This window comes from Mesocricetus auratus, unplaced genomic scaffold, assembly GCF_017639785.1.
Source record: "Mesocricetus auratus isolate SY011 unplaced genomic scaffold, BCM_Maur_2.0 Super-Scaffold_4256, whole genome shotgun sequence".
NCBI lineage: Eukaryota > Metazoa > Chordata > Mammalia > Rodentia > Cricetidae > Mesocricetus > Mesocricetus auratus.
In genome coordinates this window covers 5,327,415-5,340,898 of record NW_024429182.1, presented here as the reverse complement: position 1 = coordinate 5,340,898, position 13,484 = coordinate 5,327,415, and the positions used below count along the sequence as shown (strand labels likewise).

The following is a 13,484-nucleotide window of genomic DNA, read 5'->3' as shown; positions in this document are numbered from 1 at the left end:
GTGTATGGTGGGGTGGGGGGAGCGTCTTTTCTTGTCTTTCTAAAAACTAAAACTAAAAATGCAAATTTATTTAAAATGCCCATGATTTGAGATGGGAGCCACGCAGGAACTATCAGGATTTTTCTCTCTGTGTCCTACTCTCTCCTGTTACTCTCAAATTGTGGGCATGGCAACAAAAGAAAAAAAAATGAAGGTTCGATCGCTCTCCATCGCCAGAATGAGGCCTAATGAGGCATGTGGAGCACTGTCAAGACATGCATATATGTTTCAGCCACGTTAATATTTTATTTAGCTGTCAGTACACGAGAAACGCTATCACCCGCCCTCCTAGCGCTGACCACGACTTAGGAAACTGCAAAGCTGCAGCTCACCAGGACTTAGGAAACTGCCTTCTGAGAAGCTGCAGCTCATGCCTCAGAAACCAAGTGGCCGCGCAGTTTCTGGCTGGTAGTCCAAGCCCACGTACATCGGTTGGATTTGTCTTTTGCTAAAGATGTTAAAAAATCATAATGTCTCATGTCGTTAGCAATAATGAATGGGAAGTTTGGCTTTAGTGACAATTATGAGAATCATTATGTTTAATTTATCACTAATTAATGCTGACAGGCTTCATATGCCCTGGGTTGCTTTCATGTGGATGTTACTGCGCTTTTTTTTTTTTTTTTTGTGAATTGTGTGTACACGCCCCTCCTCATTTCTTCATTTTGATTCTGACGATTTACACAGCTTTCTGTCTTCTAGGTTCCCTCCCCATATGGTCCCTCCCCACCACACTCTCCACACGACCGGCATCCCCCATCCTGCCATCGTCACACCGACAGTCAAGCAGGAATCCTCCCAGAGTGACGTCGGCTCACTCCATAGCTCGTAAGTTGCACGCTCCGTGGCCCTGTGCGATGCGCCACCACGGTGGCCGCTGCTTGCTGGCTTTCTGGTCGAGGTCAGCTCCTCTAGTTTGACCCGAGTGAGTGCCCAGTCCATCTGGCCTCTGGCTTCCTTATGAAGGAGACACGCTCTCTAGCCAGGCTCACTGGTTGCCACACTGCTGCTCAAAACCCTGGGAAGTGGGGTCCCGTCACCCTGTGCGTTTCCTCTGCCCTGGGAAAATGTCTGCTTGCAAATCCCTGGGAAGTGATTTCAGAATTTCTCACCAGCCCGGCCCTCCCCCTCCAACTGCTCTGGCCCATGCTCCTGGGGCGGGGTGGGAGGGTATGAAAGGGGAAATGGATGTTTCTCGTTTGAAACCTCCAGGCTTGGGTGGGAAGGAGGGAGGGACGCGGGCCCCACTCTGGGGGACTCTGACTGCATTGTTGCTGATTGGGTGGTGTGTGTGTGTGTGTGTGTGTGTGTGTGTGTGTGTCCCTCTCCTTTTGTCTCTATCCAGGAAGCATCAGGACTCCAAAAAGGAAGAGGAGAAGAAGAAGCCCCATATAAAGAAGCCCCTTAATGCATTCATGTTGTATATGAAGGAAATGAGGGCGAAGGTGGTGGCCGAGTGCACGCTGAAGGAAAGTGCCGCCATTAACCAGATCCTCGGCCGCAGGGTAGGTGGCCCTCCACGGAGAGATCCCGGAGTGGGCCAGAGGCAGTGACGGCTGTCTCTCTACACTTGGCTCTCAGAGCATTGGCCCCCACCCCTCAGCCCTGCCACTCTGAACCCTCGCATGGCTCCCATTGGCCAAGACCATTGTGCTTTTGAGCAGCGTTTAGGATAGTCACATCCCTCGTCTTCCCCGCTGCAGACGCTGCAAAGGGCAGGAGGGCGCAGAGGGCAGGCGTGTTTTCCCCGGATGCCGTCGTTCGTGCTGGGACCTGGCAAAGCTGCCAGTGCCTGCACCCCATCTGTCATGCCGGGATAGGCTCATGCCCCCATAGCATTGTGTCTCGTTGACTGTCACGGTATGGTTAGTGACGCTTCTGCGTGTCTTTCTCCCCGTCCCATGTTCTCTGCAGTGGCACGCCCTGTCCAGGGAAGAGCAAGCCAAGTACTACGAGCTGGCCCGGAAGGAACGACAGCTTCACATGCAGCTGTACCCTGGCTGGTCTGCGCGGGATAACTATGTACGTGGACCGCTTTCTAGAGAATTCCGTCTTCCGTGGGTACCGTGTGGGCCTGAGAGTTCCTGGGGCTGTGGCCTCCTTGAACCAGGCCTCCAGGCCACGCATTCCGTCCCTGAGCCCCAATCAAGGAGCTTGTCTTTCAATGTGACTCTGTTCCGTGTTAGCACATGGTCATTCCTAAGCAAGCAGGGAGGAGGCTGGCGTCCATGTTCCCACACGGGATCCGGAGACTGAATTGGTCAGCCTGTAGCTCTTTGCCCTCCTGCCGTGAGTGGTGCGGCTTTATAGAGACCACACTACTAGACAGATTGGTGGGCCGTGTTTAACTCTTCACAGGCTTTCCAGTCTCGGGAGGACAACCAAAAAAAACATCCAGCTGTCACAGGAGCTGGGAGCCTGTTTCATCCTGAGAAAGGCATGATGGGAATATCCCTGAAAGTAGCCAGCAGAAGTCAGCTTTGGGTAGGAAAGATGAAATGACTCAGGGTTCCAAAGAGGTAGAGAAGGTTATGTGTCCCATGATGCATCTGTCGCACGGTATGGGTGCTTCTGGGCTGACACCGTCTTAATAGGACTATTGTTTTTACTGCTTGCATTGACAGCACACAACAAACCCACTGTTCTGGAGACCCTGTCATTTCTCACCATTAGTCCTGGTCCTCATTTTACCCGCAGCCCTGAGTTCTGAGCGTCTTTCCTCTCTGGGTGGGTGGAGTGTCTCCTGCCTTGTCTCTTCATTGCATTGTGTTTGATCTCATGAGATGTCTCCTCCACCCACTCTAACGTCAAAATCAAACCTGTCTTGCTGCCATCACGGGCTTCCTTTCCTCTTCCCTCTTGGGAAAGTCATAGAGCCAGGAGAGTGTTTGCCTGTTAGTGCCAATGGAGAGGACGGGAAGATGGACTCCGTTCCTTTGGTCGTCCTCTATTCCATTGATGTCATAGCTCTTTGAATTTCCCTCACTCTTTTTCCTCAGCCCTGTAAGGCTGGAACTGGCTCACCTTCTGTCTACCACGCAGCCGAGTAGACTGGCTTGGCTTAGCAGCCATGCCCCTGCCATGCCCTTCCAGGGCTCCCTACCCAGCACTCCAGTTCTTGAGAAAGTGACACTTACCACTTACAGACAAGCATCATGAGCTCTTAGCTATGTGACACCTTTCCACTTGCCTTTGTGTGTGTTGCTGGGACACCTGAGAGGTTGAGCCCTTCCCCGGGCTCTTTGTACATCCCACCCAATCCCAGGTGGCACTTCAGCCTCAGGCACCCTCCTGTCACCCTGAGTTCTAAGAGCTCATCGAGTTCAACTCTAATTCAATTCTGGTCCGTTACACATCCTAGAGTCATTGAGAAGGTATCCCAGAGCAGGATTCAGCTTCTCTGCAGCTACCGTATCCCAAGACATCCTAGGCATCTATGTCTTCGCAGGGCCTTCTCATCAGAAGTATCCAGTTTGTGGACCATGTGTCATTTACACTAGGGGCTGGGTAGGTGGTGCCCTCTGGGGTTGCACAGGATGAACACAAAGGTACAAGCGGACTTGGTGACAGTGTCGGAAACATTCCATATTTGACTTGGAGGGAGTCATTCAGATACGGTCCAAGCATTCTGTGATGTGCTGTCTAGATTTTTCAGAAGGTCCGAATGCCACTTTCCCTGTCTTCCACTCTGCATAGTGTAATATGTATTCTTTCCCGCCAGCTGCCTGGGTCCGGCTGCTGTCTCTGAGCCCAAATAACACACGAGACACTATATTAATTATGAAGCTGTTGGCCATTTGCTGTGGTTTCTTATAGGCTAGCTCTGACTTATTAATTATAAACCCATAACTGTTATTCTGAGTATTTCCACATGGTATTCTCTTACCGGAGAAAGGGTCCAGACCTCTTACTCCTCTGGTGTCCTACATCGTGACTGACTATGACTCTGTTTCCCAGAATCCTCCTCGACTCCTAGTCCCACCTATCTTTCTTCCCTATTGGCCAACAGTGCTTTATTCAACAACCAATAAGATAAATGTGTACACAGAAGGACTTCTCTCATCAGCATTGGAAGGTAGCTTGGCCAGTTAGGAACCACCGAGAAGGAGAGGAGCATGGTTTAGAGGTGAATTGGAAGTAGAACTGCCAGACCTTAGCCTCTTGGACACAGGCTCTCAGGTCCCTGTTCCAATGTCTCATTACACGTGTGTTTGAACACATGCTCACTCCTTCCTTCCCTGCTCCAGGAAACACACTGGGGTCAGGGGTTTCATCCCGGAAGCTTTTATGAGTTTCAATATGGTGGGAACTTGTGAACATTCCCTTTTAACCAACTGGAGGTTCCGCAGATAGCTGTGGCTACTGCGGAGTCCAGATGTTTCTTCTGGGAGATATGGTCTGAACCAGCCTTTCTTGTTCTTCCAGCCAAGTGGGGCTTGGAGCCTTTATGTCACCACCTTAGGGAAGTCTATTGGAAAGGAACCCCATCTGGCTGCTCAGACTTGCCCTGTTCTGTAAGACCCAGGAGACGCTAGCTAGGTACCACAGTAACAGCTAGCTAACCAGACATCATAGAAGAGCATCCCTTCCTTCCTATATTAAAGGTTGGGTATGTCCACTTGATTCTTTTCTCTCTCTCGCTCCCATTTCTTATACTTTTTTCTTTTTCTTCTTTTCTTTACAAAGGAAGTGGTCTCCCCTTCTATCTTCATGCCTTCCTCTTCCCATTAAAACACCAGGAGCTGGTAGTCTGCATAACCCTTTGCTCAGCCAAGGACATGACCTGCATTCCAGGTGTCAGTGCACAGCAGAGAACTCTGTAGGGGGACCATGAGGTGGCCCTGGAATGTGTGTGTGGCGGGGGGGGAAGGGCGCGCATACAGGCACCCTCAGGCTAGACCACTTCTTGAGTTTTTCTTCTTGCTTCTGCCCACTCTGAGATAGCCACATGGCGTGCTTCCTGCTTTTCCTTTGTGTGCCAAGAAACAAAAGGATCTGGTATATAGCTGCATAAACGGTAATGGCACGCATTCCCAGTGGCCCAGACCCCATACCCTCAGGGGGTAGAGAAGCCCGCTCCGAAATAGTTGGACTCATCCAAGCCTGACACTGCCTTGGGGTTGCTACACATATACCCTTATCCTTTTTGGTGTCGATGTCACTGTCCCATAAAAACCTTTAAGCAAAGGTTGGCACCATTCACATGTTCTGAAACGCACAGTTTTGTAAGACCACAGCTAACTCGCAGGAGCCAAAAAACCCCCTACAGCCCTGCAATGCCCCAGAGCCTGGCTCGCTCACTTGACAGGGTCAGGCTGGCAGGTGGCAATGACTTAAGGCAGTCTCCTCGTCACCCTTGAAGTGTCAAAGAGGGGCTTCTGTGGAGGGTCACAGATGGCACTCTGCGGTAGGTGCAGCCTGTGGCTGAGGCTGAGGGCAGTGCTCTGAGAGCACTTGGGTTCGCACTCTGGGTCCACCTCACCTTAGCTGTGCCAACTCAGGAACGTTGCCCAGCCTCTCTGAGCCTGTGTCCTCATTTGTGACACCGGAGTGATGAGGATTCATGCGCTGTGTAGAGGTGTTACTGTCTGGGTCATGCCTGGATCCTAATGTGTTCTTGACAAATGCTGGCCGTTGTTAGTGTTAGGAGCGGCTGTTATACTGAAGAGCTAACCTTATAATAGGCCGTGATTTTAATACCTGTCAGGAGCTAGCCGCCCTAGCAGTAATGATAAAGACGGCTCCTGTTGTGGTTTGACTCGCAGTTTTTCAACTTCATCGTGGCATGGGAGCATGCCCATCAAACATTCTACTTTGCGCATTCAAGAAAGCACACTGTCTGTGGCACAAGCCGTTCAACCCTTTTTGATAAGGCAGTCTTCATGGTAGATGATGCTGGCCACATGTAGCTGCCCTGTGTGTGTATGAAGTGGGCTGGCCTACGCTGCCGTGTCCTGAGACATGTTATGTCCCTGGGCACAACGCATGTGTTTGTGAATTGTGGCCTCAGTGAGCAGTGGCGTGTTAGTTGGGGTGCAATTAGAGGAATACCTGTATCCAACTTGGGAGAATGGGGGAACACTCCCTGTTGCCTATGCAAGTGCACCTTGAAATTTTGAAAGAAGCCCAGGTAGCTGTTGGCTCCCCTGTACCTCCACCCCCCCTCCTTGCCACCTTTTAGAAGGAAGGACCACCCTACGTTTCTGGGAGAAATCACTGCTACAGAAAAACTCCAGTGGTTTCTCTCTCAACGCAGGGCAGGGACACTTTGGCTTTCATAGTGAGAGGTTCTGGGGCTGGAGGGGCAGCTGTGAACCGCCGAAACCTCCCAGGTTTCTCCATGGTCCCTTGGAAGTGTATTCATCCTACTCCCGCCGTGCCCACCCATCCCTCCTGAATCTTCCTAGTCTCTTTCTCTTGCCCTTTATGGAGTCAGGTGTCCTGGATCGGTCTGAAAATGGATAAAGGCCATGAGGTATTTCCACATTTACCTGCTGTCCCCCCTTTTCTCCAAGAAATGTGTGTCCCTCCGGGTAGGCAGTGTTCAAGGGTTGGTTAGATTCAGGGGCGGCAGACTGGGTAGACTTGGAAACAGTGGAGACGGCAAACTGGTTCATCCTGGTTCTCCTGCCGCGTGTGTCCAGGCATCTCCCTCCTCGTCCATCTCTCGACCTAATTTCCTGCCTTTCATCTGTCCATCTAGGGGAAGAAGAAGAAGAGGAAAAGGGACAAGCAACCCGGTGAGACCAATGGTGAGTGACCGTGGGTCGGGGTGACGGAAGAGACACTAGCTGGAGGGCCACTCGTACATCAGGCTTCCATCTGGGGGAGGCAGGAGACATCCAAGGCCAGGACGTTGTGGGGGAACCCGTCTTAGGCAGCCTTTTTGGTTTATGCGTTTTAATTACTTGCTCGTGACTGCACTTTTAAAGCTAGTAACATCCATTGTTGCATGAAAAGCCCGTTGTTATTCTGGCGCAATGTGTATTTTAAATAACTGCCAAGCCTGTAACTAGAGAGCCAGCGGTAGGCATGCCTCTGCCTGGTTTTGGACAGCCTGCTTGTGTGTGTGTGTGTGTGTCTGAAAAGGGATGTGGAGGAGTCTAGGGGGCCAGGAAGGGGCGTGTGTGAGTGTTGGGTTAGCTGGCTGTCCCTGAATGTTCCAATGCATGCCTTTACAGTGGTAAATCGCACCCATTTTAAATTAAGGAGGTTTGTCATTCAGTGGAAGAAACTAGAAATACTGCATAGGCAATCGAGTCCCTTGGAGAAGGCCAGGGTTTTACAGACAAACAAAGATTTTGAAGACTTTGTGTAATTTGTTCTTTTTTTTCAGAACACAGCGAATGTTTCCTAAATCCTTGCCTTTCACTTCCTCCGATCACAGGTGCTAATGTCCTTTTGAGTAATTACAATAGTTGATAAACTGTTTTTTCATTTTTCTTGCCATTTATAGTTTTAACATTAAACACGTATGACATTTGAACATCCTTTAAAACGATCATCTACACGGTTTCATTATGCTCAGTAGATTTTTTTTCCAGTTGCTTTTGTTGGTTTTGCTTTTTGTTTTTTTTTTATTTAACTTCTGTTTCATTTACTTATTGTTCCCATAACAGTTGTTTAAGCAGTGATGTCAGTGGTTTAGAGCTGAACTAACTGTGCAAATTGAATATGCAGTATTTCTTTAAAAGAGACTGGTAAAGAAAAAAAATGGAAAAAAATTTCAGCAATAAAACCTCCTTAATCTAATGGCTTTTCCCGTTGCCTCACTAAGTTTTCTCACGCCAGCATGCAATCGCAGTATGATTATTTTTCTTTGCTTTTTATTTATTTATTTTCCGTTTGTTCGTTCTTCCTTTCGCTTTTTTGCATTTATCATTTGCAAATCCGCTAGCCATACTGACCACGCCTGCTTCCATGCCGCTAGGAGCTTTTAACACTTAACAGCTCATCCCATGGCCTGTTCACCTTTCTCCCCTCTTAATATTAATGAAAATAGATTTTTAAAAAGAACATCCCAAAAGCTGCAATATCCCAATACCCACAACCTTTTTCTTTCTTTATTTCTTTCTGTTTCGTTTCATTTCGTTCTCTTTATTTGTAGTAGTTTTTTGTTTGTTTGTTTGTTTCTTTGTTTGTTTCTTTTCAAAACTGTGGTACTCAGAAGAAAAAAGCATGTTACAAACTCAACTCCTTCCTTTGCTTTATTTTCTTCTTTGAGAAAAAGAAAATTGAGAGAATTAAAAAAAAAACAGAACTAAACAGAGGAAAAAAATAATAGAAAGACAAGTTCTTGTCTATTGCCGCCCTTTGGGCGGCTGGAACCGGATCTGACCGTCCTTCATAAGGGATACTGCAGCTTTATTTGCAACAGCTAATTTCACAAGTTGAATAAGTGTGACTTTTACTTTTTTTAATTAAAGAAAGTTTAAAAAAAAAAGAAAGAAAAGTCAATATTTTGCTATTAGTAACCCGGTCATTGATTTATTCCCTTTTTTATTTTTATTTTTTCTTGTTTGTATCTCTCTCCCCCTCCCTTCCCCTTCTCTCTCTCTCTCTCTCTCTCTCTCTCTCTCTCTCTCTCTCTCTCTCTCTCTCTCTCTCTCTCTCTCCCTCCCTTCCCCTTCTCTCTCTCTCTCTCTCTCTCTCTCTCTCTCCCTCCCTCCCTTCCTCCCTCCCTCCCTCTCTCTGCCTCCTCCTCCTCTGGCTCCTTTCTTGAACTCATTCAGACCTGAGCGCTCCTAAGAAATGCCGAGCGCGCTTTGGCCTTGATCAGCAGAATAACTGGTGCGGCCCCTGCAGGTGTGTATAGTCTCCCAGATTCGCTGTGCTGGTTTGCAGCTGTCTCTCCCGTTCTTCTCCTCTGGCCTGTTGCTTTGTAGCTTTGTGTGTGGATCATAGGAAATACCAGGGAGCGGGGGACACTGCCAGTGTGTGGGCTCCACAGTGGGATGTGCTTGTCTGCCAGCTGCTGCTAGCCAGAATGCCACTGTAAAACAGTGTGTGTGCCTCCTCAGGGCTGAGAGTCCCGTTCCAGCGTGCCCTGGACCAGGGAATGCTGCCTGCCAAAGCCCCTTCCTTGTGACAGCCCAGGATGTGCTCATCCTGGCCTAGGTAGAAGCCAATGATGTCACCTTCTCCCCTCCTCTTCTCTCTCTCTCTCTCTCCTCTCTCTTTTTATTTATTTTCCATCGGTTCTTTTTTGTTTGTTTGTTTCTGGTTGTTGTTTTCCTTTGTGTGTGCGTGTAGTGTGTGTGCGCGCGTGCATTTTATTGTTTTATTTGGTTTATTTTGGCTCATAGAGGCCCCTTCCTTTCAAACCCTTGATGAGGGACGATTGTGGAATGGAACCAAGATGACAGCAGGAAACAATTAGTGGAGGTCTCACGTCCAACTGAACACGACCCACCATTGTGTTGTATTTTTTTTTGTGTTTACCTTATGCTAACAGATGCAAATACTCCAAAGAAGTGTCGGGCACTGTTCGGGCTTGACCGAATGACTTTATGGTGCAAACCCTGCAGGTACATGACCATTCTGAGGCCTTGGGGACAATCAGAGCGTTCTGTCCTTCCGCTACTTTAGTGGGTCGATTTATTTTGTCCTCATTCGCATCTACTTCTACCCACTGGCGTCAATGACTAATAAGACTCTCCTTCAGATTTTCCTCGCTAATTCCATACCGTTTCCTTCACCACCCCCTCCCCCGACTCTCTCCTCCTTGTTCTTGTGAAGAGCATACCCCTGGTGGCAAGGGCTGACAGCCATGACCTAACCCATGAAGACAGACACTGAGGCTTGTCCTGCAACTGGTCAGCCTGGTGAATGACTCGGTGCCCTGTGTTCTCAGCAGAGAGATGCCGGCCGCTGTGTCGCGTGCCCCCCCCCAGGTGTGAAAGACTCAGAACTTGAATTTGGCAGTGGTAGCATTCCCGCGTGCGCACTTTCCTTAAAGATGCTGACAGAAGTGCATTGTGGGCAGGCTGCCTTTAAAAGCAAATCTCTCTCTCTCTCTCTCTCTCTCTCTCTCTCTCTCTCTCTCTATCTCTATCTCTATCTCTATCTCTATCTCACTCACTCTCCCCCCGCCCTTTGGTTGTGTTATGTCTGAAACACGTTATCTGTGTGGAGGAGCTGGTTAGCTGACATTGTTTTACAGAGCTGAAAAAAGAGGCGTGGCATTGAATGGCGTGCACCAGCTAACAGCCTGTGGGTAGTCAGGGCTGCAGTCACACGCTGGGGCGTTGCCAGACCTGCAGAGCAAACAGTCCATTGTGACTACATGCAGGCGTAGCGTGGGTCCCCACATGCATCCGAAGAGTCCAAAATTGAGCCCCATGATCTGCCTGCAGGTTTCCCAACTCAGGGTCCCGGCAGAGAAGGTATAGGTGCTTCCTTCTTGGTGGAGGGAGGCGCTCTAGCTCCCATGCCCTTTCCTTTCCTCCTAACGACCACCTTTGGTTAAATTTGTTGTTTCTTTGTTCTGATACAAGCAGTCTTTGAATTTGGAATATTGTGATGGTAGGTATCTCAACACCCCAAACACACATCCCTGTTTGTAGTGCCTCCCGCATCACGTGTCCCTTTCCCCATCTCCTTGCTGTGCTCCGTGTCTAGCCGTTAGATCAGACGTTCATCCCATCACATGCATGCCCACGAGTCTGCTGTGTCTCTGGTCCCCCCTTCTTCTGGTGCCAGTATGAGAGATTGCTCACCACACAAGCCCCCAAGGGAGATAGGGCCAGGGAATCACCCCTGACAGCAAGCTACACAGATGGCTCTGTGGTCTGGAGTAAGGGAAGCAGGCCTTAGACGGGCACCCAGCAGGAGAGCAGCTAACTGTGAGCAGACAGCACTCAGACATGACCTGTCTTACAGAGCAGCCTCAGGGACGCCAGGAGAAAGCTGCATAAGGAAGTCAACTTTAAACCAGGGAGAGCCAGGGAGGTCAGGGACCTGCTTAACCTCTGTAGGTAGTCAGTTGGTTAATAACACTTTACGAATGCCCAGGGTTAGACGGTGGAACACCCTGCCATAGCAAGTCACAATAGACACCCGTGTTTATGCCCCACAGCGAGGCTGGTGCAGGTAACGACCTCATACTTTTATTTATGGACCCTTTTTTGGTTTCAGATCAGTTGCTGCAAACTTAGCCTTGGCTTCTTCTTTGGAAGCTATTACTGACATTAAGAAGGATAGACCATTCCCCACCCTCCGACCCGACCCACCATCCTCAAATATAAGCCATCTTTGCTTAAATCCGTGGTGCGTTATCTTCCTCCAACCAGAAATTTCTTGATACTTTTATCACCGCCTCCACCAACAACAGCTTTTTAATTGGGTTTTTATTTTGTTTTGCCAGATTAAAATCTTTGTAGTCTCTTTGTCCTTGAGCAGCTGACTGTCCCTAATGCAGCACTTCTGTTGCCAAAGAGGCTGAGATGTCCCTGGACAGAGGACATGGAATCCAACAGGCCCTAGCCTTCTTTCTGGCCTCAGCCCCTAGAAAGTTCTAGCTGCCTTGTTTCTTCTGTTTTGAACATTTGTATTTTTCTTTTTTTAAGTTTTTGGGGGATTTCTTTCTTTCTTTCTTTCTTTTTTTTTTTTTTTTTTTTGGTGTGTGCTGTTAATGTGTTATCAAGCTTATTTCTGCTGTCTATTTGAGGAGGACCTTCCAAAATAGGACCAGGAAGCACCCTTAGAGTGTGTACAGGAGACGCCACAGATGGGAGCTTATGAGAAAACTCTAGAATGGGGCAGTCTCAGTGTGGAGCGTGAACTAGGAGTTACCCACCCATCCCCCAGCTCTTCCTTCACACACCACCATAACGGCACTGAGCTAATCCAATAGCACATTCAGACCGCACACACACACACACACACACACACACACACACACACACACACACGCACGCACGCACGCACGCTTGTGAACAGAGGCATTTTCTGACCCATCCAGATGTGTGTGTCCCAACTGCCTTTGGCTCAGCCAGCCCTATTGGGGAGCATCAGTCCACCACCGCAGTCTCCCTGTCCTGTGTCCAGATGCTCGCCACACAGCATTCCCGCATGACCCGGGAAGGGTGGCGGGAGGGATGAGGAGAACCGCAGCTGTGCACCTAGCAGTCAGGACTCTTAGGTTCTAATTCAGGTGGGCACTTGAGGACATTTTAACCAGACTCTGTTTTGAGCCCACCAAGTTGCTTCCCCATCTTCTTGCTCCACCCTGACAGAGCCTGGAACCCTGCTTCATGCTCCCCTCTGGCTGTCCCCCCCCCCCCTTCCCTCTCCTCTCACCCTCCTCTCTTCCCTCTCCTTTCTCCCTGGTCCTTCCTCTGTTTTGCTTCCGCCCTCCCTACCCTCCCCTTCTTTTCTTCTTCCTGTTTTCAAACTGCATGGAGATCCTAGTGTGTGAGCATGCTCTCTCTGATCTGCAGGCTAAGGTGGTTTAAAATGGAGAGGTTAAACTGTTAATTTCATTCCTGGGATGGGAGCAGAACCCATAGTCTGTGCCAGTCTATCCAGGGAGAGAAAGGAAGCCTGCTAGACAGGGTAAGAGGGGACCATCCTTGCTCCCCTAGAGTTCCTTCTGGCCTAGACAGCCGCAGCCCCAAGGCCACTTAACCCCAGCCTCTGGGAGGCAGGAGGAAGAGGCTTGCCCTCTTCCATTGGTTGCCCTCCTCTCCTCCCCCCGGCCTCTCTACAAAGCCCATGCCCTGTGCCCCATGCTCCCAGCCTAGACTAGAAGAACTCATATTGTACAGCCCCATCCTTGCAGATGCCAAAGACGCTGTCCCACGGGGGGGGGGTTGCCTTCAAATAGGCAGCGTCTTGGAGTTTCCTCAGAGACCGATTACTGGCCGGTGCTCACACACTTGGTTTTGGATGGAGCAGTACCCACCCACCATGGTTCTGATACTCTACTGGAAAGTCTTTGGATGGCACATTCCCAGTCTGAATTGTTTCTATGGCATTAGTGGGTTGATCCCCCCAGGATCACTTTTCCTACTAAGTAGGTTCCCATCAGCCAGCGATGGGTGGTGGGCAAGACTTCAGAGTCACGTGCCTGGCTTCTTGATTCGGTCTCCCCCCCCACCTTATCCTTTGATGAGTCAGAAAGGCTCTGAGGTTCTCATCCCTCCCTCCTTCCTACACAGATGGGGTGTGGAAATGGGGGACTACGGGTTCTGGCATAGGACAGATTTAGTCTTTCTGGTTCAAACCCTGATCCTGAGGTTCCCTCCTGGCCCCTTCTTCCTTGTCACTTCTCTGTGACTGGCTTGTGCTATGCACCCCATTTCCTGACTTCAGCAAATGACAAGGGCGGGGCACCCCTGGGTAGCATTCTGGCTCCCTGCGACCTTCTCACCAGGGAGTGGGGAAGTCCCAGATCCTTAAGGGGGTGGGGGGAGAAAAAAATACAAAACCAGAAAAAAATTTAA

The 13,484-nt window shown here is 49.5% G+C and overlaps 1 protein-coding gene across 45 annotated transcripts in view; it reads left to right on the top strand.

Annotated features, from left to right (window-relative positions):
* Tcf7l2 (transcription factor 7 like 2) overlaps window positions 1–13,484 on the top strand; it is a 191,720-nt gene that overhangs the window by 175,063 nt on the left and 3,173 nt on the right. For 6 of the 45 annotated variants that reach the window (XM_040742487.1, XM_013114099.3, XM_040742509.1 and 3 more), the window contains 6 exons: window positions 727–867; window positions 1,385–1,544; window positions 1,954–2,061; window positions 6,743–6,791; window positions 7,376–7,426; window positions 8,772–8,844. In XM_040742487.1, the coding sequence (XP_040598421.1) occupies window positions 727–867; window positions 1,385–1,544; window positions 1,954–2,061; window positions 6,743–6,791; window positions 7,376–7,426; window positions 8,772–8,844 (582 nt within the window). Of the gene's footprint in view, window positions 1–726; window positions 868–1,384; window positions 1,545–1,953; window positions 2,062–6,742; window positions 6,792–7,375; window positions 7,427–8,771; window positions 8,845–9,493; window positions 9,568–10,535; window positions 10,565–13,484 lie in introns of those variants that run through there. The other 39 variants (XM_013114105.3, XM_013114081.3, XM_040742490.1 and 36 more) reach the window with 20 other exon arrangements.